At 34.9% G+C, this 23,812-nt stretch overlaps 7 protein-coding genes and 1 long non-coding RNA gene across 11 annotated transcripts; 4 read left to right on the plus strand and 4 right to left on the minus strand.

Moving 5' to 3' along the window:
• Positions 1 to 3,994: 3,994 nt before the first annotated feature.
• Positions 3,995 to 8,126, minus strand: LOC103854937 (protein LEO1 homolog). Its single transcript, XM_009131903.3, has 11 exons — positions 7,878 to 8,126; positions 7,110 to 7,426; positions 6,619 to 6,739; positions 6,331 to 6,543; positions 6,068 to 6,244; positions 5,796 to 5,927; positions 5,515 to 5,694; positions 5,295 to 5,423; positions 4,771 to 4,875; positions 4,463 to 4,690; positions 3,995 to 4,369 (listed from the first exon to the last, which is right to left on the minus strand). Exons 1-11 carry the CDS (start codon positions 8,013 to 8,015, stop codon positions 4,229 to 4,231), a joined length of 1,881 nt encoding a protein of 626 aa, XP_009130151.1. The 5' UTR covers positions 8,016 to 8,126; the 3' UTR covers positions 3,995 to 4,228.
• Positions 8,127 to 8,327: 201 nt separating this feature from the next.
• LOC103854938 (40S ribosomal protein S19-3-like) lies at positions 8,328 to 16,252 on the plus strand. The gene is made up of 3 exons (XM_009131904.3): positions 8,328 to 9,478; positions 9,622 to 9,712; positions 9,795 to 16,252. Exons 1-3 carry the CDS (start codon positions 9,395 to 9,397, stop codon positions 9,989 to 9,991), a joined length of 372 nt encoding a protein of 123 aa, XP_009130152.2. The 5' UTR covers positions 8,328 to 9,394; the 3' UTR covers positions 9,992 to 16,252.
• On the plus strand, positions 11,820 to 12,464 carry LOC103855095 (meiosis regulator and mRNA stability factor 1). The gene is made up of 2 exons (XM_009132052.3): positions 11,820 to 12,084; positions 12,181 to 12,464. Exons 1-2 carry the CDS (start codon positions 11,820 to 11,822, stop codon positions 12,462 to 12,464), a joined length of 549 nt encoding a protein of 182 aa, XP_009130300.3.
• LOC108870808 lies at positions 12,580 to 16,532 on the minus strand. The gene is given in 5 exon segments (XM_018656505.2): positions 12,580 to 15,498; positions 15,501 to 15,633; positions 15,635 to 15,670; positions 15,672 to 15,740; positions 16,524 to 16,532. Coding segments are annotated over 5 exon segments (351 nt in total). The 3' UTR covers positions 12,580 to 15,394.
• A 422-nt stretch (positions 16,533 to 16,954) lies between these two features.
• On the plus strand, positions 16,955 to 20,051 carry LOC103854945. Of its 3 annotated transcripts, none has more exons than XM_009131912.3 (6): positions 16,955 to 17,357; positions 17,795 to 18,434; positions 18,608 to 18,932; positions 19,024 to 19,166; positions 19,228 to 19,492; positions 19,587 to 20,051. In XM_009131912.3, the coding sequence occupies exons 1-6, from the start codon at positions 17,105 to 17,107 to the stop codon at positions 19,851 to 19,853; spliced, it is 1,893 nt and encodes a 630-aa protein (XP_009130160.2). In that variant the 5' UTR covers positions 16,955 to 17,104; the 3' UTR covers positions 19,854 to 20,051. The 3 variants fall into 3 exon arrangements, with proteins under 3 accessions (XP_009130160.2, XP_009130159.2, XP_009130161.1); XM_009131911.3 differs by having other exon boundaries at positions 16,956 to 17,357; positions 19,228 to 19,510; XM_009131913.3 differs by lacking the exon at positions 16,955 to 17,357 and adding an exon at positions 17,372 to 17,653 and having other exon boundaries at positions 19,228 to 19,510.
• A 219-nt stretch (positions 20,052 to 20,270) lies between these two features.
• On the plus strand, positions 20,271 to 23,708 carry LOC103854944 (SNAP25 homologous protein SNAP33). Of its 2 annotated transcripts, XR_004455201.1 has the most exons (6): positions 20,271 to 20,677; positions 21,005 to 21,524; positions 21,831 to 21,924; positions 22,008 to 22,138; positions 22,501 to 22,784; positions 23,543 to 23,708. XR_004455201.1 is itself a non-coding variant. In XM_009131910.3 (5 exons), the coding sequence occupies exons 2-5, from the start codon at positions 21,063 to 21,065 to the stop codon at positions 22,696 to 22,698; spliced, it is 885 nt and encodes a 294-aa protein (XP_009130158.1). In that variant the 5' UTR covers positions 20,271 to 20,677; positions 21,005 to 21,062; the 3' UTR covers positions 22,699 to 22,824. The 2 variants fall into 2 exon arrangements, 1 of the variants encoding a protein (XP_009130158.1); XM_009131910.3 differs by lacking the exon at positions 23,543 to 23,708 and having other exon boundaries at positions 22,501 to 22,824.
• Positions 20,438 to 20,996, minus strand: LOC117131814. Its single transcript, XR_004455211.1, has 2 exons — positions 20,855 to 20,996; positions 20,438 to 20,807 (listed from the first exon to the last, which is right to left on the minus strand). It is a non-coding gene; the product is annotated as an uncharacterized LOC117131814 (long non-coding RNA).
• On the minus strand, positions 22,420 to 23,528 carry LOC103854943. Its single transcript, XM_009131909.3, has 2 exons — positions 23,010 to 23,528; positions 22,420 to 22,933 (listed from the first exon to the last, which is right to left on the minus strand). The coding sequence occupies exons 1-2, from the start codon at positions 23,355 to 23,357 to the stop codon at positions 22,850 to 22,852; spliced, it is 432 nt and encodes a 143-aa protein (XP_009130157.2). The 5' UTR covers positions 23,358 to 23,528; the 3' UTR covers positions 22,420 to 22,849.
• Positions 23,709 to 23,812: the final 104 nt, after the last annotated feature.

Below are 23,812 nucleotides of genomic sequence, written 5' to 3' on the forward strand. Positions count from 1 at the left end.
ATGAAAAAGTTTGTCTTTCGTACATACAAATTGTGCTTCGCTGACATTTTAAGAAAAGTAGACGTTATATATTTATGCTAGCACATTAAGATAGTCAATTGAATATTTCTTGTTATATCCGTTTCATTTTATTACTGTCTCCCTATGGCCATTGTTGTTATTGTAAAACAAACCGAACAAACCGATGAAAAATGATATCCCATTTTAGTTTCAATAAATGTTTATGTAAACAGTCGCTTGCTACGGACGGAAAAGAAAGCGACGGAAGTTATAAAAAAGTGTGATTGCAGACTATTAGATTCTTGTAAAAAAAAAAACCTTCTGCATGTGGTCAAATATTCTTGAAGAGATCTTGTCATAGACTCACGAATATTCATGCACACGTCTTGTGTTTTACCAACGACGATCTTTAGACTTCGAATCCACCAGACATATTTTGTGAACATGTTCCTTCAAACTTCAGAAGAGAACCATTGCGTCCCCTGAGGTTAAGATCACAAAAATAATAACATAAAAAAACACAGGATTTGGAGAAAAGATAACTATTGTTAAGAGAATTACAGATGAATAAAAAAAATCTCCCATGCCTATAAGGTTATAATCATACAAACTGGTCAAATTTTGATGATAAAACAAACGACTTACTGAAAATTTGAGAAGGTACTCACTACACCAGGACAAAATTCTCCTACCTATTTGAATATCACTCTCACCGATTTTCTCACATGTGTCGATAATACATTATCGAAAAAGAAAAAGGAACTTAACCGATTGAATCTATTCCCAAAGGCGATCGATATACCGTAACTGTTTGGTTAGATGTAAACGCATCACTCAATGTATCTCCTCTTTTTGTCCGACTAAAACTGGAAACGAAATGGACATTTGAACCACTGTGTGTTTGTGCAATTATTAGAGTAATAAGAAACGGACAGAAAATCTACAATCTATTTACTCTCATTTTACGAAGCATAACTACAATCTGGGCAATCAGTTAATGGCATCTCCATCTAACGGCATCTCTGGATGATAACTCCACACAAACAGTAGATTAATTAATCATTGTGTTGGGGGGACAGAAAAAGAGAGTGGAAATCATCAGAGAGGAAGAGATGAAGATAAAGAAGAGATGGAAATCAAGAGCACTGGAAAGTTGACATTGAGATCAGCGGCTTAGAAACAAGTACTCAATTAAGTTTAGTGATGATGAAATCAGATAAGGGTTTATTCTATAGTGAAAAAAAATCCAAAAATCCATAAAACTGAATGGAAATAAGAACAATGAAGATGCTTTGGATAAAGAAACGATATATAAATTAAAAGATTCTATTTCGAAAGGTTGTGTTTTCGGAAGTGACGATTTAAGAAAAAGGAAACGATTTTTGATCACATCAGACGTCTAAGTGATACTAAAATTGTGTTCATCAGATTATATAACCGCAACAGTATTAACCATACGATTTTACTTTTATTTTCTTATAAAAAAATGATGATGTCAGTGAAAACAAAAAATAGATTTGCTATTATATAGATGTGCTATTATATATAGATTAGTTTTAAGAATTATGTCTCATTTAATGTTGAAAAGTTGTGTCTTTTTACAAAAAAAAAACTGATATTAATATTATTTTTTCAACATGCAACTATTAGAAAATGTTATGTAAAAATGTTTACATATGCCTTTTTCATTATAAGAATGTACTTTAACATCTAAAGAATATGTGTTTTCATTTTAGATAGCATGGTTGAGATGAGCACACCTTTTAATCCAAAAGTTGGCCATTTGTTTTGACAAAACAAAAGACGACGCTACCGTAGCGTTATGTCAGCAGTGAAGTACCTTTTCATAAATTGTATATTCTTTTTAAAACAGGGAATGGTTGAGATTAACACACCTTTTAATTTAATTGTTAAGTTTAGACATACCTTTTGTTTTGACAAAAACAAAACAAGACGCTACTGAAGCATTGTGTCAATTAATGGATTTGTGACTCCTGGTTTGCATCTTTTCCTATGTTCATATATATTTGGTAACCAGATTACAGTTTCTCTTTTCTCAATTTTCTTTTTCTGATTCCTGATTTCTGCTATACGTTCAATCTCTTCGTTTATTTGCATTTATATTCACCATTCATCTCTTTATCATAAATTGTTAACGTATGTTTCAGGTACTTCTTAGAAACTTAATTATTGAACCTATATATCTTCTCCTTCCTCCATGTGGTTATCGGCCACAATACGTTAAATATCTCTTTTCTTCTCCTTTCCGGCAAAGTCACCGCCACATTATTGGCTTGTTGATCATTGACATTGTTACCAACAATATGTTGAGTTCGATCAATAGTTTGTTGATGGCTTTGGAGTATTAGAGAAAGGAAGAAGAAAAGACCAAGTGAAGTGATGATGTGAGGAGTTCTCATCACACATGTAATATCAATATAAGATTATATGCATATTCAATAATACAACAAAATTAAAACAAACAAATAGAGTTTAAGAAAGTGATGTGTGAGAGACTGGGTTTCTTTCTTTGTAATCTTAATGTTTTGAAACACTTAGATTACAGAAAATGTCGGGTCATCAAAATACTAATTAATCCAACAGTTTTGTCACATACAATGGAGTGGGTCGATTTAATAATATGCCAAAGCACGTTATGGTGATGGTGAACATGAGAAAATAATGTTTTCAAATTTTTATAATGAACAAGGTGAATAATATTTCTAATTTAAATTATTTTTTGTTGTATTCTAAAACATGTTTTTTGGCTATATTTTCATTCATTGTTCAAAAAAGCTAGATTTTCGTCATAAGAATATATTTTTACATCTAAGGAAAGTGTGTTTCATATTCTAAAATGTATTGTTTTAAGAGGTGTGTGTTTTCATTATAAAAAATAAATTAATAATATGAACGATTACAATATTTTGTAGAATCATTGTAATTGTTGGTGATTATAGTCTTTGATGATAAATCATTACAACTTTTGGTGTTAACCAACTATTGCAACCATTAGTCCTCTATTTAAAGATTTATCAGCATTGACAAATCACAAATAGACTATAAAAGTGAGATAATCATTGTTAAAAGATCATCAAGGATCTTTGATTTTTTTTTAATCGAACGATCTTTGAGTAAACACATATAATCATGGATTCCTTTTGTTATTCTTGTATCTTAGACTAAGCTTGGAAAATTGTTCAGAAACCGATAACATTCGGAAGTATTTTTTATCTCAGTACCACCTTGACTTTAAATTTTTTATTTAAATATCTAATAAAAACCATTAGTGATTAAAAAGGTAAACCCATAATTTGTCAACTTAGTTAATTTTATTTGCGTTAGTTTAATATAATAATTAATAAGTGTTGGTGTTTTATAAAAACTCTCCCAAACATTTAAGATAATATTATAAACGAGAAGACTCATATCAATATAAGTCAACGTATATTTATTAAGATAACCATTTTCCTTAATATTCTTTCTAAAAACAAGTAAATAAATATATAAAATAGTAAAAGTTTTGTTATCGACTGAACTAATAATTGTTTAAATAATTGTATGTAAAATAATTTTGTAACATATGTATTTCCTAAAACTCAATTGTAAACATTTTTTTATAAAAAAAAATATTTTATACAATATGATATTTTTTTTTAATAAAATGAGTTCCCGTGCGATATCGCACGGATTCATTACCTAGTCAACATAGTATCAAACAATGCTTACCTCAGAGCAAAATAAACATCTTTTCCAATCAACTTTGATATCTCTATGATATCTCTATGAAGTAAAACGGGAGAAAGGCCGGATAATTTGAATCATGGCAAATATAACCTGAATAAATAATCAATGCTAAATACAACCCTAACTCAGTTATAATTTAAAAATACTATCTAAATTTGCCAAAATCTACATTAATCGCAACAGAACTTAGTTAATCATTAAAAAACAAAAACGACAGTCTTTTTGGTTTAGTCTATATATTTTTATATATTTTGCAATTGCTATACCTCAGTAAGCAAATGATTGTATTACATTTACAGAAGGGAACACACCGTTTATTATCTTCAACCAATAATACATGAATTACAAAATGATCAATCCAACCCTCACGATTTGGTGATATTTCAATTTAACTAAAACTTTACTTAAAACGAGTCTGGTTCCAAGACTGCATAAAAAAAAAAGTTAATGAAATGGGAGAGTGAAAGATAGATGAGAAGTGTTAGTCTTCATCACTGTCGTAAACCATGGCCATACGACGGTGAGTCGGAGCTTTTCTCGGAGGAGACTCCTCCTCCTCATCTGATTCAATCCCTTTCCTTTTCCGGCCACCACCACCACGGTCCTTATCTCCCCTCAGTCCCTGCATTCACCACAACACAACATTACAATATGTGTAATGATCCTTCTCATTAACAACAACAAATAGAATAACTTTATTTTAACTTTTGAGTACCTCAGCTTCTTCTTCTTCTTCATCTTCTTCTTCTACTTCTTCCTCCTCTTCTTCTTCATACTCATCTTCTGGTTCCTTGACTCTCTTACGTGAACGTGGCCTTTCCTCTTCCTCTTCTTCCTCTTCAGTCTCATACTCTGATTCTTCTCTCTCACTCTCTGAATACTCTTGACGCCTTGTTGGTCTTGCTGAAGTCATTGAAGACCTCCCCGTAAAGCCTTTGTTGCTCTGGTTCAACCCAAGAAGAACAAGAAGTTAAATAACTGTTTTGGCATTAACGCAAGGTTGTGAATATGTTCTTGTTTTACCTTCTTGGCGTTCATAATCCTTCGTTCTCGTTGTGCTTCGGCTTCAAGATCCTCCTCATAGCCACGGTTTGAGCGGTGTGAGCCATAGTGGTCTGTCTCTTCATCCTGGTTCCCCAAAACAATCAGTTGTTAGCTACTAGGCATGCGGGTTTGGGTGGTTCGGTTTGACTAAAATCTCGCTAAATTGAACCGGAAAAATATTTGGTTATGTATTCTGGTATTTTGGTTTTTTAAAATTTTTTTTTACCAAAACTAACCGAAGCTTTTGGTTTCAATTATATTTCGATTAAAAAATTAGTTAAAGTCGGTTAGTTTGGTTTGTAATTTGGTTTTAGATTTATTTATTTTTAAATCGAACTAACCGATTACCGAACCGAAGCTTTTCATAAACCTGTCAAATTGAACCGAACTCGTAATTGAACTAACTGACCTAACCGATTGGTTTTCGGCAAGTTCGGTTCAAAACCGCAGGCCTATCAGTTACTGTTGGAATCTTTGCTTTAGAAAATGGACAGAACACAAACCTCTTCGAGAGCATCTTCCAAGTACCCAGTGGAAAGTTGTCTCCTAGCAGCAGGAAGTGGATACTTGCGCTTAACTTTCTCCCTTGCTTGACTCAACTTTGTACTAGCCTTGAGGTTTTGGTTCTCCATCTGGTGAAAATTTGATATTTATCAAATGAGGAAAAGTCAATGAAACTACAATTGGATTTGCTTGGAGCTCAAGTTAAGAGGTTGTTGTTACCCTTTCTCTCTTCTCCTTCTCCCTCTCAGGGTCAATGTCAGTAACACAGTTCTTGACTTTGAAGTCCTTCTTCTGCCTCGAGTCAACAAGAGCAGTCAAAAGCCTATGTGAATTCGACGTTAGAGATGATGGAATAAATCTCATTTTCTTCATAATTTTTCCTTGTGATTGAAGGATTCCCTACAACAAAACACATCCAAATAAAGCTATGAGTTTATATTAATTTTCTAAACAAAAAGATCACTTTAAAAAATCAGTTGTTTATTGATTTGATCTAACACCTTTTCATGTTTGACTAAGAGGTGATTCTGGTCTTGTCGTGCATCTTGTTCGGTTATATCAAGAACTTCGTTTCCTATTAATAGCTGTAAGCTTCCATCTGACCACCTTACAAACCGAGCATTGCTTTCACTCTGCATATGAACATCATTTAACAATTAATACTTATCAGCAAATTAATTATAACTTTAACAAGAAATGCCATTTAATGAAATTGGTAAACCAGAAGTATTAACATATGTTTTGATAGAAAAATTAAAGAGTTTAGACTTACATATGTTTTACCATCTCGACCCTTAACAAACCTATGGCGCACAATGTTATTAGCCAGACGAATACGCATCTTTCCTCCAGGTTCTTCACTCTCGAATATGTCTTCTTCAACAAAGGTCTTGGCATCAAATGGCTTTGGATCAATCCCCATTATATTAGAAACTTTTATCATATTCATCTGCAAAAAAACCATCAGAATTAATTAAAAGAAAGGTAATTAGGCAAGTCAGAGGAGTATACTTAAACAGCATAAAGCATATATACCTTTTCAGGATCACCAGGAGGAGGGCGGAAAGGAACTCCCACTTCCATAGGAGGACCAACTGGCCTGTCCCTGTCCCTGTGCCTAGCTTCAACACGCTCATCTTCTGACTCGTATCTAGGATCCTCTTCAGGGACCATATCATCATCAAGGCCCATATCGTCCAGTCTCTGATCCTTCTCAGAGCCCTCTTCTTCATCTCCCACTGGCGATCTCTGACAAAAAAAGTAAACATCTCAGCATACATAAGTGCAGAGTCATATGGTTTTAAAAAGGAAGCAGAAACTCACTGGCTCAATGTCATTACGAACATATTCCTCTGCATCTTCATCATCCGAAGATCCAAATACATTGCGAATGTTAACGTCTGACTGTGCAACTGGAGCCTCTTCCTTCTCCTCACTAGGTGATCTATGAACCATGCCATGTTACCATTCACAACAGACAAAGTGAATCTCAAATACTCTCAGATGACAAGCAAATATTATCAATTACTCTCTCCTATGCATGTTTTAGAATTTTCACACATTAATAAAACATATTATTTATTTATTTTGCATAATTTTTCATAATTATCGATTTCCAATAATTCTAAACCAATAAGAATTCAATAAATGCAATTTTTTTTTTTGAAATTTACAACTAGTCATTATTAGACCATAAAATGCGTTGAAAATACAAAAAGAAAATTGTATTTTTGAAACAAATTTTTCTTTCTAAAACATTTATTTTAATGAAAAGTTCAAAGGAAGCCACACAAGAGCTAGTAAGAATAGGGTACCTTTGAATCCTAGTCTGCTCAACCTCTTCATCTTCAGACTCATACCGCCTTTCACCAGACCTCTCTGATCCACTCTCAACAACATCTTGTCTCCTCTTTGTAACTACTCTCTCCTCATCTCTTTCTTCTTCTTCTTCTTCTTCTTCGCTTTCCTCCACTGGTTCAGCAACATCACGTTCCTGTGAACTTTGCTCTCTCTCACCCTCGCTTTCTCCATGACCAGGTTCTACATCGCCCTGTTCCCCTTCAGATTCAGCCTCTACATTCACTTCAACCGCAGCTTCTTCTCCAGGCTCCACACCTCCCTCAGCTTCATCCTAATTAGAAAGTTAAGACATTTACACTTTAATTGGATGATTATATTTATAGAAAAGACAAGAAACCAAGCAACAACACCGATGTCATGTAATGGAATCAGACAATGAAACATGTTTCAAAGTACTTTGCCTCATCCTATAGGTGTTTAAATAAGAAAGTTCAGACATTTACACTTTAATTGGATCATACAGTTTAGAGAAAAAGACAAGAAACCAAACAACAACACAAATGTCATGTAATGGAACCAGACAATGAAACATGTTTCAAAGTACTTTGCCTCATCCTATCCATGTTTTTTAATTAAAAAGTTCAGACATTTACGCTTTGAATTTGATAATTGGACAAGAAACCAAAAAAAAAACAGTATCATGTCATGTAATGGAATCAGAGAAAGAACATGTTTTTTTAAAAATACGAAACCCTAAGGGAAGGAAGGAGGGAAGGGATTACGGAAGGATCGTTGGGGTGAGGATTGGACTCATGTTCGGAGTCGATCTCTTCTTCTTCTTCTTCTTCTTCCTCCTCCTCGGAGTTATCTCCGAAGAGATTCTGCATCATCTCTAACCTCTTTACTTCTCCTGCCACCATCTTCGCCTCTCGTGACGGTGATCGTTGTGATCTGAGCTTCGGCGGAAGGCTTAACTCTCTATCGCGGCCGAAGGATTTGTTCTGTTATTTTATTAAGAAAAGGCCCAATGAGATGATCTTACAAGTTTTAAAGCCCAAACATTCATGCAAAAGGCCCATAAATTGATGAATATTAGGCCCCAACAAACATTTTTTTTTTCTGGTTTAATTATGCTATTATAGAAACATTACATAGACGATATTACAGCCGACAATTCTGCGTTGTCTGGTATTTGAACCTCATACCTAGATTTAGAAGCCTTTAAACCTTGACCACTAGGCCATGGTGCTTCCACTGTCTGGGCCCCAACAAGCATTTATAGAACAAATTATTGTTCTAAATTATAAGGATTACCAAAATTATTGTAAAATATTTTTTCTATTAATATGTACTTTTATGATTTTCTAGATGTATTTTTTGTTCCAAAATAATAGATTTTATAGAATTTTAAAGTATTTTTGATAGTTAATGTTGATAAATTATATACTTTTAAAAAACACTAATTTGAAATATTTGAATTGATTAAATACTACTGGTTGATAGTTATTAAAAAAAAGCGAAATAAAATAATTGTAAGCATTTATTATATTCTTAATATGCTTGAATACTCTACAAAATATTTCTTTAGTGAACGGAGGGAGTATAATTATTAACAAGAATTTTTAAAAAATCTTTATTTATAATATAAAAATATCAATAAACTCTTGACTAAATTATTGAATTGATGGTGCTTTTAGACCATCTCCAACCCATCTTTATAATAGAGATCTCTAAAATAGAGGAAAAAATAGAGATGGTGTTTTTGCTCCAATGTGTTCCTCTATAATAGATGAATGCTATATTTGCTTCTATAAATAGAGGAATGCTATTTTTTCCCTTAAATATAGAGGAAAAAATAGCATTCCTCTATTTATAGAGACAAATATAGTATTTCTCTATTATAGAGTAACACATTGGAGCTAAAACACCATCTCTATTTTTTCCTTTATTTTAGAGATCTCTATTATAGAAATGGGTTGGAAATGTTCTTACGGATCAGAAAAGTGTCTATAACATGCATTTTTCAAGTTTAAGTGCAAAGTTCTTCTTCTTCCTTTTTTCCTCCGGAAGATTATAACATAACATCAAAAGTGTACAACATATGGTAATTTCAAGTTTTAAGTGCAAAGTTCAAGTTTAAGTTTAAGTACTAGTATATTAATGGCCATTTATATTTCACAGGCCCAGAGTAATTATATACTTCCTGCTCCTCACAAAAACTCCACTAAAACCATAATTCCACCTATCTCTATCCGTACACAAGCCGACGCCGAAGCAGAAGATCAGAAGCGCAGGGACAATGTCTACGGGCAAAACGGTGAAGGATGTGTCTCCACACGAGTTCGTCAAGGCTTACGCTGCCCATCTCAAACGCTCAGGCAAGGTATATATTGATACGATGCCGTATAGACATTTAGTGAGTTCTTATTTTTTTTTTGCTAATCTTGATTAGGAATGAGTTCTAATTGTGTTTTAGACATATTGATACGATGTCGTATAACTGTTTATTTTTCCTATTGATGCTAGATTGAGCTGCCACCGTGGACAGACATAGTGAAGACTGGTAAGCTCAAGGAGCTTGCTCCATATGACCCTGGCTGGTACTACATCAGAGCCGGTATGTATATAAAGTTTTGCATCTTTGAATGGAAACTAGTTGTGTCTGAGATTGACAGTTGTATTTTTTTTTTTTTTTAAAGCGTCCATGGCGAGGAAAGTGTACTTGAGAAGTGGACTTGGAGTCGGTGCGTTCCGTAGGATCTATGGAGGAAGCAAGAGGAACGGGAGCCGTCCTCCTCATTTCTGTAAGAGCAGTGGTGGTGTTGCTCGTCATATTCTTCAGCAGCTTCAGACCATGAACATTGTCGAACTTGACACCAAAGGGTTAGTTGTTTAAGCAAATCCTCACGGTTTCATATCTTCATTTATAATCCCTCGGTTGAGGAAGATAGGGTTTAATCACCTATTGTGAAACCGCTTGATCCGTTATTTGAAGGATCCGCCGTCGGTTGCTTGAGCAAGGGTTTACCATGTGTTACTTGGGAAAGAAGTGTCCTGGTACACAATAGTACTGCCCTTTGGGTCGTTGTTAAGGTTTCAGATAGATAATAATCATAGAGGTTGACTAACAAAGTCTTTGGTCTAATAATCCGAATGGGAAACTGATCTGCGAGAATCTAGCTAGTTTTTACCTATCTTTGGATTTGATGATCTCTCAGTTTAAGTTCGAGTTTCTGTGGGTTATGCAATGTTGTTTGTTCACACCATGATTTAGCCACTCACCTCTCTGGTAGAGAGTACAGAACTAACTGCAGGGCCGTCTAACAGCACGCGCAAGTAGAGCGGTCGAACAGGGCCCCGAAATATAAAAATAAAAAATTTAAGGCTTTTTGGAAATATATAGATAAATTATGGTAAGAAACTTTAAAACTTTAGATATAATGCTAAATTTAGAACTTATAATTAAAAAAAAAAAAAAATTATTAAATTTTAAAATTACTTCATAAAATATACGATTAATATTTTTTTTGAACAGGGCTTCAAATTAATTTGAGACGGCCCTCGAACTAAGGTACACGAAACTTTTTTTTTTTTTGGTTAGTGCTTCCTGTCCTTTTCCTTGGGCTCAATATATATTTATTTCACTTTTACTTATAATAAAAAAAAGCCTCTATGGTGTTAGATTAATGCAAAGTCATTTCTAGGCGTAGTAGGATGAAACATGTATTTTGTTCACTAAATTTTAATGTGGACAAATTTACGGACAAATTTACTCATATCAGTAAATTAATGTGGTGTGGAGTTTGCCAGATTGGTTTCCACAGCGAAGCTAAGTATGAAGATCACATTATTCTTAGGGAGAAGCCATCAAAACGAACTTGAAGAAGGTGAAGTCGAGCGTTCCCCAAAGCGTGTTTGCAGGAGGCCCTTTCTCGTCTCCTTGTTAGTAGACTTTCACGTGACAATAAGCATTCTAGAGTATCTCATTAGGATTAGTAGTGCTTTATAATATGATTTCATTTTTTTTATTTATTTATGTTATTTAGTTTTCATTGGTACGTTAGTTTATAGCCTAAAGCTTTTTTTTATGCAATTTTGGTTTTTCAAATTAACCATGAATTATTCCGATCACCTATATAAGGCACATACAGAACTAAGGTGAATTATACACTTTAATTTGCTGGTGCTTGTTGTCCTCTCGTTGAGCCCAATCACCTTTACTTTCATTTTCGGGAAAAGTTATACCCTAGTCCCTAGAGATTTTTCAGATCATCATTTATTTTTGTTTACTTACGGTAACGTTAACACAGTCTGACAATGAAATTATGAAAGAAATCTACAACTTTTCATAATTGGGAAGCCTTTGTAAAAATTCGACGGTTTATCTTCCCAAAAAAGCTTAATCATCAACTTTTAGCCTTAGGCTGCATGCACACATCACACATGCATGTTTGTAGTAGGTTATTATCTAGTTGCTCGTATTTGCTTAGCTATAGATATATGTGGTTTACTCGAACTAAAACACTCCATTACTCCTTTTTTCAAACGTTAAAGTCAAGATATGCAAAAAAAAAAAAAGTATGAAATTCAAACTGATGATGTTAGCTTCAATCTTTTTTTCAAAACGTTTCCGGCAAGTTACGCTGAGAAGGACTAGAATATCTGAGAACGGCGTCGTTCAGCAGCGACTGTGTCTCAGTGACGCTGGTCTTAAGTATCTAGCTATGGAAGCAACGTGCAGAGAAGCATCTGAGGAAGAGGGATTTGCGAGAACAGCGAAAACATCAGTCTGGTGGGACATTGAGAACTGCGGTGTCCCAAAAGGTTGTGATGGCCATAAGATTGCTCTCAACATTAAATCAGCTTTGGGGAAAATGAAGTATTGTGGTCCGCTCGCCATTTATGCTTATGGTGACATTAATCAAATGCGTTCATCTGTACAACAAGCTCTCTCCTCCACCGGCGTATCACTCAACCACGTCCCTCCCGGTTAATATATCTAACCCCTTTCTTGATTATCAAGTCTCTAGTTTGTATTTTTTAGTGGTGATCATTAAGGTGTCTTTGATGGTGTGATTTCAACAGGAGTTAAAGACGGGAGCGACAAGAAGATCCTTGTAGATATGTTGTTGTGGACAATGGAAAACCGAGCTCCTGCTAATGTGATGCTGATCTCTGGTGATGGAGATTACTCATATGTTCTTCACCGATTGAGGATGATGGGGTACAACGTTCTTTTAGTGCGACCTGAGAGTGCATCTCGCTTTTTAGTTGCTGCAGCAGATAGAATATGGTTATGGAGGAGCGTAGTTGCTGGTGGCTCTGGCTCCGAGGTCAGCAAGGGTGTGAACTCAGGCCTTGGTCGTTGAAAGTAAGAGTAGCAAGAGATTCCGTGTGCATGTTCCTTGTCCTAATTAGTTATAATGTGAAGAAACTCGTAACCTCTTCAAGAACCAACAAGTATGTATGTTTTTACTTTATATGTGGCTTGTTGTTGAGTCTTAAGATTAAACCATTTTTTTCTTCTTAATTTGTTTTTGTTGTGTAGGCTTCGATAGTATAGCCACTCAAAGCAGTCATGTCAAATCAAAAACTATGTGGTGTAAGATTTGCGAAGTCCATTACGCAACAGCTGGGCATGAAGAACATACCTCAGGGAGAAAACACAAAAACAAACTTAAAGTATAAACATTGGGTTATAAGTTATAGCTTATAAGTGAAAGAAATTGCAATTTGTGTATTTCAGAACTGGTTTTGAGGTACTTGTCTTTAAATGTATTTTGTAAAGGAGGAAGTGATCTACGAAATTATAAACGTTTTTGTTCTGTAAGATAGCGTTTTTACACTGTCTTTTACCCCCAAAAAAATTAGTAGAGTATTATTGTGGCAAAAATATTAAAAATTTAAAATTCGAGACCTCTAGATAGAAATGTGTGATTTTAGTTCCGCTAATTAAAACTTTCACATGCGTCCATCTGCCTAAAATTATTAAATAAAATTGCTTAACATCCCATTTTCTAGTTTTTCTGCTAATTAGTAATTACCGATATACAGTAGATCGACTTCCAAAGTTACACACGGCTATCGTAGATTATACGCTTTATTCAAGAAAGAAAACTAAAGGTTTCTTGGTCGACACGGTAAAGAAATAAGATGGAAACTTCTTAATAATTAGTTATATAGCTCAATAACCATGCTTTAGTAAGATTTGTGGTAGCCAGAGTTTGATTCCCACTTCAAGTGTCAAATAAAGGGTACATAGGCCATAGCAGTATATACATAGTGAATCAAAGAGAAAGAAACTAAACTAGATTATTATGTTGCAGAAGGCAAACGTTGATGCAAGAACTTGATAAGAATTTAACCAAAGATCACTAGAACATGCACTCATTCTCGACTCAAAATTCCGAGAAGAAAGGGATACAGAAAAAGAAACAACAAAGGAACATAAAATAGTAGAGATTGCTGATCTAAGGTTTCAAGGGGTCCAAGAAGATAACGAGTAGAGATAAATGCCATATCAGAGGATGTTTGGATGTGTTTCCAGAGAGAGTACACAGATGTGAATGTGACTGGAGTTGGAAGATAAGTCCAACCATAAACGAACCAAAATCAGGCTGGTCTAAAGATTTATAGGGTCATAAACAATAATTTGAAGAATTTAACATTTCAACCAAAAAAATAATAATTTGAAGATGAATTTTAATATAAACAAAATTTCTCCAATCTGAAAACATACGATTTATATATAATAGTGCTTTAAAATTAAGAGTCAAAACAAATGTTTTATTGTGTTTTACCGAGAACTAACCCTAGGAAGCCATAAAGAGTCTTTTTTTTGAAAAAAAAAAAACCCCATAAAGAGTCTTGGAAAATTTAAGGAGAAGCTGCCAAAAGAAAAGATCAAGGAAAGAAACTAAGAGCACATCCAATAAAAAATTCTCATTAAAAGTTTGGTGGAAATCTTTCGTTGGGGGAGGCTCTAAGAGCAATTCCAACATAATTCCAACAATAAGAAATCACATAAGTTTCTAAAAGAAATAACATATTAGTATTGTAATTATTTAATTATGTTTTATTTTTCTAAATTAACAAAATCATTAATTTTCTCTTATATGATGACATGTATTTTTTAGATATACTAAAAGTTTCTAAAAACCTCTAAAATTAGAATTTTGGTCTTCTCTCTTTTAATTTCATTTTTTTTTTGTTAAATATTTAGAATCCCAACTATTCATGTGCTCTAAATTCCAACTATTCTAATATAAAGAAACTTTTTTTGTTTACATTAGAATAAAGAAACTAATGACCAATTATTATTATTGAAGAGCTTTATAATTTAATTACAACTCAATAATTAGTTTTAATTTTTTAAAAGAATGTTTAATCTTTGGTTTCAAATACTTTCTTAATGGTTTTTTTCTATCAGTACTTTCTTTTACTTTATATTCTCATTAGACCACCAACTGCGGTCGGCCAAAAAACAAGAAAGAACACCAGCTAATTTGTTCTCTACTTCGTTCTTCACATATTAATTTATATTATATTTTATTTCTAATTATATAATTATTTGTGTGAAAAATAGTTCCATCCATATCATATATAAATGTATAATGGTTATAGAAGTGAAAATATAAAATAGAAAGATAATAATTAAAAAGGCGAAATATGGTATTTTATTGTTTCACATATTTCATATTTTTGGATTGAAAACAAATTGTGGATTGAAGAAATTTGGCTGACAGTGATGGATACACACATCTTTATAGTCAAATTCTAGAAAATATTTACTATGTTAAACACTTCTTACTATCCAATAGTGAATTGGAATCCACCTTACCTATTTTTCACACATACCCATTTATTCACACATCAATTACATATGTCATCAACTATAACAATTTATAGTATGTTTTCTTTTGATCACCAAATTTGTATGGAATTGATACACCCTATTTAATTAACATTTGTTCTATTTGCTTTTTAAATCGATAAAGTTCGGTTTTAGCTCTGTAGTATTCCCAAGTCCGGAGCAAACATTAATGGAAACATTAATCCAACTTAGTTTTAACCAGATTCTAACTAAAAGAATTTAGGGATTACTTAATAAGAGCTGCAGCTCTAGGACTTGTTTATATAATAATACCGGACGAAGCGTACGTGAAGAGAAAAACATTGTATGTTATGTCTTGAAATTATCGTAGTTGTTAATTAAGAAAACTGAGCTTTTATTACGAACTTAAGAAAAAACATTACATTTAAAAACACTAGTGCATCTCGTGGAACATTGCAATCTGACCTAGTCAAGATAGTCGCATAAGATTTTGTCAAAGTAAATGGTCTCATCTTCAAACCCGATGTTATAATTGGTATGTCATTGTCCCAATGATGTTAAGATAATTGGCTCATCAACACGTCTAAGCAGAAATATTCATCTCCAGAATGGTGGAATAGGCTGGTTGGACCAAACACTAAAGAAGCTCCTTTGTAGAAGGTCAATGTGACGGAAGGCAACGAAAGCATCTCGCATTGGATAGTACGTACCATTGTAACATGCCAATTGACCATCGCTAAAAACTGTTTAGATACTCGTCAAGTTTGCTGTCAACATGTCTCTTAAGCTCGAAGTAGAATTCATAATGTTTCTAAAAAAAGAGAGAACTCATAGTGCAATACAAAATTAGTACATTAAGGTTACTTCGAGATGTTTGTCAAAAGAAAAAAAAAGTGATTACTTCGAGAAGCTTATCTATAATATTTTATGGTAAGAGGGAAAGTGTCTCTGGAAATGGAATGGCTTAACAATATTATATTTTACTAAACAAACCAATATGCAGGTGTTGACAAAAACAAAACAATACGCAGTTATTACACCATTGTAAATCTTATTAATAATAAATAGCTTATTCTAGCAATTATCTGTAAATCATTTGAGTTTTTTTATAGAAAAAAAACAATCTCTAAACTCTCATTTTATACATCAAAATAAAGTAATCTAGGATGAAAAGAAACATTATTTAATCTCGTTTTTATTTTTGTATTTACATAGAGGTATGTCGATCCTATTTGCTAATAAAAGAGGTAATTGAATCCTCATAAGTGTTAAAGATGAATTACTTCAAACCAGTAATAAAAAGATTTCCACATTAGAAACCAAGAAAGAATAGAACAAAAACCAGTTCAGATTCTACCACAGGGGAAGTTAAGATTATAAGTTACTTATAAATGATCATGGAACCAAGTTTTTGCATATTTAAGTGGTGTATCATAATAATATTTAAGTTTATAATTGTTTTGTGATCAATACGCCACTATTGAATTACTCTCTAATTATATTTTGAAACAACTACATCCAGACACACTTATTAAAACATTGATTATACCACACATTATATCCATGTCAAACATTATGCTTCATAGTTTCATACAACTGCCATTATTTACACCATACATTTTAACCATGTTTCCGGCGGACCCACTCAGTAAGAAAAGGTGTTAGATGACACAGGTAAAATATTCTAATATATTAAGTATATTGTATGGAATTTGCTGAGAAATAAAGTCTCCAAGTGGTTTCTTCCTTAAATCTGACAGTCCTTAACCCAAGTTCAATAAGCAGAAGAACAGGGCTGTTTGATAGTTTGTGTTCTTTCTTGTTTTTTGGCCAACTGTAGTTGGTGGTCTAATGAGAATATAACGTTAAGAAAGTATTTTAAACCAAAGACTAAACATTCTTTAAGAAAAATAAAAACTAATTTTGTCCAAAAAAAAAAGAAAAAAAAAACTAATTATCGAGTTGTAATTAAATTATAATTAAGCTCTTCAATAAGTTTCTTTATTCTAAAGTCAAGTCAATTTTATATACTTTTTGTTGTCCTCTGCTTTTCTCTTTGTCGTCTTTGCTTTGGAAAGCAAAAGCTTACTTGTACAAAACCGATCAGCCTCTTCAATAATACGATGAGTATGTGAGAAGAAGTTGAGTGACGACCTTCTCATCACATCGGCGGAGATGGTGATGGACAACAGGGCTGAGGCTGAGTACACGAGGGCTAAAACGTCGGTTTGGTGGGACATTGAGAACTGTGCTGTTCCCAGGGGTTGTGATGCTCATGGGATCACTAAGAAGTTAAGCGCAGCGCTGGCTAATATGAATTACTGTGGTCCTCTCTCTATCTCTTCCTATGGCAACACAGATCTCATCCCTAAAGCTGTTCAACTAGCTCTCTCCTCCACTGGAATCTCTCTTAACCACGTCCCCTCCGGTTAAAATCTCTTGATTTTTATAATACATATATAAATTTTGGATCGGAATGGATTATGTAGTTAGAGTTTAGGTTCAAGGAGCTGTGCTTATGTTGTGACGGACGATGCATTTCTAGGCCATACACTCTACTAAAATTATACTAGATGTGTGTTATGTTGTAACAGATCAGATGTGCATTCCTGGATCCAACCCTTGGCTTAGTATATATTGTCCGTTTCGGAATTAAATCCTTGCAGATTTGTATTGGATCGGTTATTCTCAAAAGACCTCGTACTAAATAGAGTTAGACCACATGTAAATATATATCAGATTTTTTTTTGTTTTAATATCCGTTGCTGGATTTGGATTACTTATTTATTCTAACATTTTATTTATTGCAAGGAACTGGATGTGGGTATGGTCGTTGAATCTCAAGTCTTTTTGGTTCTTGAACAGGAAGGAAAGACGCGAGTGACAAGAAGATTCTGGTGGATATGTTTTTGTGGGTGGTGGAGAATCCTCCTCCGGCTAATATAATGCTTATCTCCGGTGACATAGACTTCTCTGATGCTCTTCACCGGCTGCGAATGAGAAGATACAACATTCTTCTAGCACACCCTCAAAACATTTCACCTTCCCTGGTTGCTTCTGCTAAGACCTCATGGCTCTGGAGAAGCTTATTATTAGCAAGTGGGAGTTCTCTCACACAGTGTGGATCCTCAGGGGTACTTGACGGTTCTGAAATAACTAGTGAAGATGTTTCTGAACATGTTTTGTCCACACAAGCAATGGACTCAGGGTCTGGTTCTAGTAAGGCTGCGCGAAGTAAACTCAAAGGAATCTATGTCCCAAAAGCACCAAATGAGCTCTTAGTAAAGGAGGCAAATAGAAAGAAGCTTCAGAAGAAATGTAGTGAAACTAAAAACGTTGAAGAAAGTGTTCAAAACAATGACCAAGAGTCTTTGAAGTGCTTGGAGAAACAGAACAAAGAACTGATGGAGACTATTACAACATCTGAAAGAAATGTAGCTCCTCTCAATGTAGATTATGTCTACGGTGAACTAAGCCGTGACTTTCCGGTGCCCAAAGAAGTGAGGTAAATTCCAGTTGTGCCTCTCAAATGTCACATTTTTAAGTAGATTCTAATATGATTGTGTTAATATAAAGCTCTTACATCGATGACTTTATCTTCTCAATTTATCTACCGTCAATTGGTTTTAAGTTGGAAGCTCACGAAACTTTAACACTGACAATATTTTTGTGTAACAGAGAGAGTTTTGATGCAATCCCCATGAAATTAGAACCTACACAAAATGAGATTGTGATCGAGGAGTTGGAAGGCATGCTCAAACAGATCTTACAAATAAAGTCAGGTGAGCCAGAAACTGCACCTGCAGGCCTGAGTGAGAATCTAAAGGAGGACATGAACAAGAAGAAGAAAAAGAGGAACAAGAAGAAGAGTAGAGTGATTGAAGAAGATAAAGCTGAACCCTATGTTTGCAGTATCTGCAGTGTTATTTGTGATAGTCCTGCCATATTCGAGTCTCATCTTAATGGTCGTAAGCATGCTGCCATGGTTGAGAAGCACGCAGAGGTAAGTTAATGAGTCTGTTTCTGCACATCTCTAGAGTGTCTCAATTTGAAGTCAAAGGTTTGATTATGATAAAACGTTATTATTGAAACAGGCTCTACTTGGTGATAAGCAAATACCATATGATGTTGTTCAACATAATGGTCACTTGATAGATGGAGAGGCATCAGAGAATATCGACTACTTTGAAGACGTACCAGAGATTGATTACAAACCTCTTCCAAATGAAGAAGCTAGGTAAACTTCAAACTTGGCTTATGCCAAATTGAAGTATTCTTATTTTTGAAGTCTGCTACAGGGAATGGATTGATGCAATTTTCAACACACAAGAGCTTTCACAAAATGCAAATCTAACCCTGGAGTTTGAGAGTATGCTAAACCAAAGCTTGGAGATGAACTCAGGCGACTATGAAGGAGTCACTGAGCATCCAGAGGAGTTCAAGGACAAGGTGAGTAAAGATAAAGCTGAGTCTGAAGCATATGTGTGTAGTATCTGCAGTGTGGTATGCGCTTGTCCAACTGTCTTTGAGTCTCATCTGATGGGTCGAAGGCACGCTGCCAAGGTAAAGAAGCATGCAGAGGTAACGTTGAGTATTTTTTTTGGTTTTTAACGCTTAAAGTAGTCTCACTGATACTTGTTAAACACTGAGTGTACAGGTTCTCTTTGATGATAAGAAGATTCTAGAAGAAAGCCTTAAAGAAAAAGATCACCCAAGAGACTCAATGGTCAAGATATTAGAAGTTTCTCTGGAGGATACGTCGAAGCAGACGGTGGTTGAGGCTGGAAGCACATCTGAGCGTGTGGAGGAGGAGAAGCATGCTGCCACCGTGAAAAAGCGTGAACCCGTTGTGAAGAAGCATGATGCCGTGGTGAAGAAGCAAGCTGGGACCAAATTTGCTTATGTTAGAAAGAATGGGCCTTAACTGGGCCTTTGTATTTTCCCGCCCTCAATAATTATCCACTGGGCCTATGTGGTTGACAAACAAAATACTGTGATTAATGGGCCGCCACTTAAGGTTCATCATGATGGGGTTATTTAAATAAATGTGTGTATTTTTCAAATAAAAGGCTTATGATTAAAATGTAAAATCTACCTAAAGTTCGATTCATATTTTCTTGTATGCGTTTGAAATCACATACTGAAGTATCATTCATACCTGCTAGAAGGTTTGGACGAGATTCTAGGTAAACAAAATAATGTGCTGAATGGGCATATCACACGTGCATATATGCATGGTCAAACTATCATATTTTAATCTTCAAGTATATGATATTTTGGGCTACATTATATCATGTTGTTTGACAAATTCAACAAAGAAGGTTGTTTTTGGTTAAAAGTTGATCGATAACATGTCCCCAAACGTCAAAAATACAGGGAAAAGGAAACAAAAAATAGAAAAAAGAGATATTTAGTTATTAAAAATTCTAATTTTTCTGGTAAATTTATTGTATCTTTTGTTGAAACTAACATATTTTTTACACTGGTGCATGAAAAAAGAGAGTGGAATTAATAATTTTGTTTTATTTAATAGATAGATATATATACGTAGTTTAATTGCTACAAGATATTAATATTTCGTAAAGACAAATCCTAAAGACTTTTGAACTAAAAACCTTCTTCTTGGGTCGTTCCGCGTTAAATCGTTTTCCTTATTTTGATCCCTTCTTATACGCATTGATTTGGTCCTTTTAAACACCAATCTTCTTCCGCGTCTCTTCTACTCTACTCCATTCCTCATCCATTCAGGTAACCTGTTCTTCTGTTCCTGTTCCGACTGAATGTTTGTTGTCTGATGATTATTGAAAGTATTGTACGTTTGTCTCTTTTAGCCACTTCAATTGTCCCTGCACCATCTGCTCCATTATTTTCAAGCACTCTCCTTTTGATATCTAAAAGAAACAAAGTGCAATCGATGGATCTTACATTTTTTTTTGTTTATTCGTTGATATTATTCGCTACCGTAGCTTCTATGTTTTGTCTTGGACAAAACCCCCTTTTTACTCTTACTTTTGTTGTTTAGCTTCCAAGTCAGAACCAAAGCATCAAATCTTGACCACTGTTTGGTTTCTGCAGGAAAGTTTATTACATAACCAACCCAAATATTCGTTTGTCCACAAGTTTTTAAGAGACAATGTTCGGTTCGAAGAAATCACCAGCAAACCTTCCCAAGCACAACTCTGCTGATCCTGGATTCCACAAACCAAACCCGTTTGATTCAGATGATACCACCCTTAACCCCTCCAAGAGAACTTCCTCTGAACCCTCTTTAGCTATCACGACCAACCCTTTTGATGAGGTTGAGAAAGGGTCTAGTAGTAGCTCTTCCAAGCAGTCATTGACTTCGAACTCGAGACACCAGTACAAGAACAATTTCAGGGATTCAGGAGGTGTTGAGAACCAGTCTGTTCAGGAGCTTGAAGGCTATGCTGTGTACAAAGCTGAAGAGACTACAAAGTCTGTTCAAGGTTGTCTGAAAGTAGCTGAAGAGATAAGGTCAGATGCTACTAGAACTTTGGTCATGTTACATGACCAGGGTGAGCAAATCACGAGGACGCATCATAAAGCTGTTGAAATTGATCATGATCTCAGTAGAGTAAGCTCTCTCTCTCTCTCTTGTTTTTTTTCTTATTAATTGATTACAGATGAGAGGGTGTGTTTGTTTGGTGTGAAACAGTATTCTAAAAATAAGCCTAGTCGGCAAATCAGACCTTAACAAAATGATTTTTCTAGACCGATTTTTTAAAAAATCAGTCTAGACACTAAAAATATCGGTCTAGACGGCCGTGTCTAGTCAATGATCCCATAGTTAGGGCCTTGCGATTTCTCGAACATTGGTGTGAAATAAAATAATGACATGAGTCACATGAGGTATATTGATTAAGATATTTTGATTTTGAAGGGCGAGAAGCTTCTTGGAAGCCTTGGAGGTATGTTTTCAAAGACATGGAAGCCGAAGAAGACTCGCCCTATAAATGGTCCTGTCATATCTAGAGGTTTGCTTCTTGGTTTATTCTCGCAGCTATTTTAGTTTTTTTTTTCTTACTAACTGCATGATTCCCATTGTGTGTGTTTTTAGATCACTCACCAACGAGAAGAGTTAACCACTTAGAGAAAAGGGAAAAACTGGGACTGAGTCCAGCACCAAAAGCACAGTCAAGAACCAGAGAACCTCTCCCTGAATCAGCTGATGCCTATCAGAGAGTGGAGGTTAGCACTTCTCTTCCCTCTCTTGCTTTTTTTTCTTTCTTTCAGAGGAACATTACTATAATCTCACATATGAGATTAAGGGCAGGTACTAAGATTTTGAGACTATAAACAATTAAGTAAAGATTTATATAATTTTTTTTTTCAAATTTGGGAACCTATAAAGTTTTCAATTTTAGAGACCATAGGCCAATGCTTCACTAGTCTATGCTCAGGACCGGTCCTAGATGAGTGTTGCATGAACATGATGCAAATGCACAAAGATCCATACCCTGATACATTGATTAAACATCAAAAGCTAGCTTCTCTTGACATTTGAGTAAAAAAAGTTATGTAATCTTTACTAATTTATACGTTTATGACAGATGGAAAAAGCTAAGCAAGATGATGGACTTTCTGATTTGAGTGATCTACTAGGGGAGCTAAAGAACATGGCAGTTGACATGGGAAGTGAAATGGAAAAGCAGAAAGATGGTCTTGATCATCTTCATGATGATGTTGACGAACTCAATTACAGAGTGCAACAATCAAACCAACGTGCCAGCCGGTTGCTCAGGAAGTAGATGAACATAGTTATATGTTCATTACACTCCTTCCTCTCGTGTTTCTTCAGTGAACTAGTTGCTTATATACGTTTCTGTCTATGTTTATATTGGATATTGATTTGAGCAATCACAAAGTTCCGGCAAGCAATTTGTCTTCCTCCGACAGGAATCAGAGGCAGTGTACTACCTTGGATCTGCTGGGCAATCTGGACTTCAAGAAACGCGCTGGTCTTTGAAAAGAAAAGCTATACATCTGAGGAGACAGCGACAAAAGGAATAGCATCAGCACAAGAATGGAATCTAGCGCAGCAAAAGAACGAACTTCATACCTCCATGTTGCAGAAGGAGAGGGAGACGACATCATCTAGTAGAAGGCAACAAAATGGGGAAGCGGTCATCTGCCACACAGACGCGGCTTGGGAGAAAGAGAGAAAGAGAGCAGGACTAGCCTGGACGTTCTCAGGCTCATCCCCCCCGATCGTATGGGAAGAAACCCGTGTAGAGGAGTTTGTTGGATCACCACTAGTGGCGGAAGCCATGGCGGTTCGAGCGGCTCTATCGAAGGCTGTGGAGCTAGAGATCGCCGATCTCAGAATCCACACCGACTGCTTAACGCTCCTTGGAGCAATCACCGGCAAATCGCAGAGAAAAGAAATTATTGGAATTGTCTCAGACATCCGATCAATCTCTTCTGCTTTCGCTTCTATCCTTTTTCTTCATATCGCTAGATCGAAAAACTCAAACTGTGATCGCTTAGCTAAGGCGGCTCTTCACCACCGTGTTTTGAACTTGGGCTAAGGCCATTTGGGCCAGAACCTCCTTTATTTTCTATCTTTAATATAATTTCAGTGACAAAAAAAAAATATTGGATATTGATTATGAAAGAACAAAAATCTTAATAGAATACAAGCAAACATATACTTTCTCAAGAAATTCTGACAAACAGAAAGATGATGTATGAATCTCTCTCATAGTTTCATAATCTTATTTAAGTTTTTGTAAAAAAAAATTGATCTTTGTTGTGCTTATCTGATTATCTTTGCATCTACAGAAGGATGCTTCCACATAAGGTACAACTAGAGATGAAAAGCAACTAAACAGTTAAACATTCGATCAAAGAATCATTTCTACA

The sequence above is a fragment of the Brassica rapa genome, chromosome A02 (genome assembly GCF_000309985.2).
Source record: "Brassica rapa cultivar Chiifu-401-42 chromosome A02, CAAS_Brap_v3.01, whole genome shotgun sequence".
NCBI lineage: Eukaryota > Viridiplantae > Streptophyta > Magnoliopsida > Brassicales > Brassicaceae > Brassica > Brassica rapa.